This window comes from Acinonyx jubatus, chromosome B2, assembly GCF_027475565.1.
Source record: "Acinonyx jubatus isolate Ajub_Pintada_27869175 chromosome B2, VMU_Ajub_asm_v1.0, whole genome shotgun sequence".
Taxonomy (NCBI): Eukaryota; Metazoa; Chordata; class Mammalia; order Carnivora; family Felidae; genus Acinonyx; species Acinonyx jubatus.
In genome coordinates, this window is record NC_069385.1 from 54,084,499 (window position 1) to 54,087,869 (window position 3,371).

A 3,371-nucleotide genomic window follows, 5' to 3' on the forward strand; every position below is an offset into this window, starting at 1 on the left:
AGTTTCAGCAATTTGATTATGATGTGTAGTAGTTTTCTTCATGTTTCTAGTGCTTGGGGTTTTTTAAGTGCCTTGGACCTCAGTTTACAGTTTTCGTCAAATTTTGAAAAAGGTTCAGCTCTTACTTTTCTAAATATTTCTCAAAATGTTTTCCCCTTCTCATTCTGTGGAGGCTCAAATTATTATATATTAATCATTATATAATTAATATATAATGCAAATATATAATATATTCATATTATATAAATATGTGTATATTAATAATTAAAATGTTAATATAATCTGTATATAAAGCTGCTTTAAGTTGTCCCACAGATCACTGATGCACTGTTCAACTTTATATTTCTTTTTTCTCTGTGTATTTCATTTTGAATATTTTCTTCAATCTCACTAATTTGCAATGTCTAATCTGCTATTAACCTCATCCAGCATATATTTTACCTCAGACACTGTAGCTTTAATCTCTACGTTTGGACTTTTAAAAATATCTTCTGTCAGTACACCTGGCAGTCCCAAGGATCTGCCTCTTGCTTCAACAGTATTTGGATGGAACAGATCCAGGGACACCTCTTCTACCAGCCTCTGACCACCCTCCAACATGTTTTCTAGTCCCAACTTTCAGAGCCATCTTCTCAGCCACCCTCTGCCTCTGAGATCAGCCAACACCCTATTTTGAGCTTAGCTCCTTATTACAGATCAGCAATGAGCTGCCAGATTAATCAGAATTATTCCACTAAGTTGGAGACCGCCACCAATTGCCTGGTCAACATGCATCTGCGGGCCTCCTACACATTCCTCTCTCTGGGCTTCTATTTCAACCGTGAGGATGTGGCTCTGGAGGGTGTGAGCCACTTCTTCTACAAGTTGGCTGAGGAGAAGCGCAGGGGTGCTGAGCATCTCTTGAAGATGCAAAACCAGTGTGGTGGCCACGCTCTCTTCCAAGATATGCAGAAGCCATCCCAAGATGAGTGGGGTAAAACTCAGGATGCCCTGGAAGCTGCCCTATTTCTGGAGAAGAACCTGAACCAGGCCCTTTTGAATCTGCATGCCTTGGGTTCTGCCCATGCAGACATGCATCTCTGTGACTTCCTGGAGAACCACTTCCTAGATGAGGAGGTGCACTCATCGAGAAGATGCGCAACCTTCTGACTAACCTCCACAGGCTGGCTGGCTCCCAGGCTGGGCTGGGTGAGTATCTCTTCGAAAGGCTCACCCTCAACCACAACGAGGAGTCTCTGGAGCCCAGCAGCCTTTGAGGGGCCCCTTTGGCATCCTTCTGGCTCCAGGCTTATGCCTGAGCCTCTCCCTACAACACCGGGCAGCTTTTTAACCATCCTGGAGCCCTCTCCTAAGCTGTGGCTGTGGACCAAACGGAAACAACAAAGCTTTTTGCAGCAGCTGGTGAAAAAAAATTTTTTAAATATCTTCCATGTCTCTACTTGACTTTTTGAACATACACTGCCAGAGTCCAGCTCCAGCAGGTCCAGGGGTTCCCGAAGGATGAACAGCATCGGCAAAAGAGTGAAAATAAAACAAAACTAAAATAAAAAACAAAAATAAAAATGGACACAGACAACAGCAGTGTGTTGAACTGGCCGCTTTATTGTGGTAAACGTGCCATTATATTTGTTAGCAATTTCCTTGTAGCATACGTCATCTATGTTTTCTAGCATTACCCAATTTTAAAAATGTTCCTAAGTGTAATCACCCTTTAAGGAATAACATGGTTATTTTCTCATAATGTTCCCTCCTGCCCTTTGCTTATTGATTAATTTCTTACATTATTTTCATTATGTATCTACATTTACCTATAATCTATAGAGCGTTTGCTTTGCTGTTTTCATGAAAAGGTCATCTATCTCTCAACACCTCAAATGGAACAGTTACAGGGACATGACCTCTTAGTTGTTTCCCCGAACCATTTGTGGTTTGAGGAACAAAAGTGTTCGCCTTGGTCCGAGGTGCCAGGAGGGGGCCAAGAGGGCCTTAGGAACCCACGCCTTGTACATTCTCAGAGAGACGATGCACCTAGGAACTAATGAACCATTCTGTACTTTAACCGACTAGGTTCAACCATCATCTGGAATGCCTCCTGGAGGCCAAGTGGGCCTAGGGGTTGGAGTAACTTGTGCCCATAGATACACTCCTTAGTTGCCAGAATGGGCTTTCAAATGCATGTGTCCCTCTGGGCTTGCAAATGTATGAGGCTATCCTTCCTTCAAATAGAGGAGTCTCCATAGGGGATGGCAAGGGTCAAATGTAGGGCCGCACAATTTCCTTGCGGAACCTATTTTCTTTTCTAATGGTTTGTTTCCCAGGGGGCCTGTCGAGGACAGTTCCCCAACAGACAATTCCCCAAGTACTTTTATTAAGGCCAAATTACATAAAAGCGGAGGACAAGAAGCTTCACTGTCAGTGGGCCGCCTTGAAGTCCCAGTCCGTTCACAGCATCTGTCCTTGACATCAGGCTGGGATAGCTAGGCTTCCAGCAATACACAAAATATCATTTTAATACTGTCTGCTAATTCCAACGTGTATACCAGGTCTGGATAGGCTTCAATTAATTGACTGTTGTCTCTGCAAAATGGTGCATATTTTCTTGCTTTCTTTGTTTACCTAGTAATCTTGATTGGATGGCAGACATTGTGAACTTTACCTTGTTGAGTGATGGATATTTTTGAATTTTTGTAAATATTCTTCAACATTGTTCTGAAATGCACTTAAGTTACTTGGAAATCATTTGATCCTTTTGGGCCTTGCATTTAAGAGGTTATAGAATAAACTAGAATAGCATTTAGTTCAAGGGTAATAATCATTCCCCATTGTTGAGGCTATACTCTTCTGAGGATTCTACAAATGCTGCGTGAATGATGAGGTTTTCTAGACTGGCTGGTGGGAACACTGCTGTTAGCCCTGTGCAAGCATCAGGTATTATTCTCTGTGATCTTTCACATAGTACTTTCTCGAGCCTCGGGTCATAATTTCACATGCTTGTGCTGATAAATACTCTTGAATATTTGAAGGTGATTTTCTGCAAATCTCTGGAGTTCTGTCTGCACAGCTCTCTCTTTTCTGGCACTTTGCACTATGAACTTTAATCGCTTGGTCTCCCCGGGCTCTTAGCTCCATGTCCTCAAGTCAAAGAGTCCAAAAAGATCCACCTGAGTTCTACCCTTCTTTTCTGTGCCCTGGAAACTTTCAAGGCAGAAAGCTGGGGAAATCATGGGAATTGTTTCATTTGTTTCCTATCTTTTAGGGATTACTGTCCTTCATTGCCTGATGACCATTGTTTCATACATTTAATCTGATTCATTGTTCTTGCATCAGGTAGGATGGTGAATGCAATCATTGTTACTCCATGATGGTTGAAA

The 3,371-nt window shown here is 42.2% G+C and overlaps 1 protein-coding gene across 1 annotated transcript; it reads left to right on the plus strand.

Annotated features, from left to right (window-relative positions):
* The first annotated feature begins 510 nt into the window (after positions 1-510).
* Positions 511-2,367, plus strand: LOC106989103 (ferritin light chain-like). Its single transcript, XM_053221922.1, is given in 2 exon segments — positions 511-1,117; positions 1,120-2,367. Coding segments are annotated over 2 exon segments (552 nt in total). The 5' UTR covers positions 511-702; the 3' UTR covers positions 1,257-2,367.
* The last annotated feature ends 1,004 nt before the right edge of the window (positions 2,368-3,371 follow it).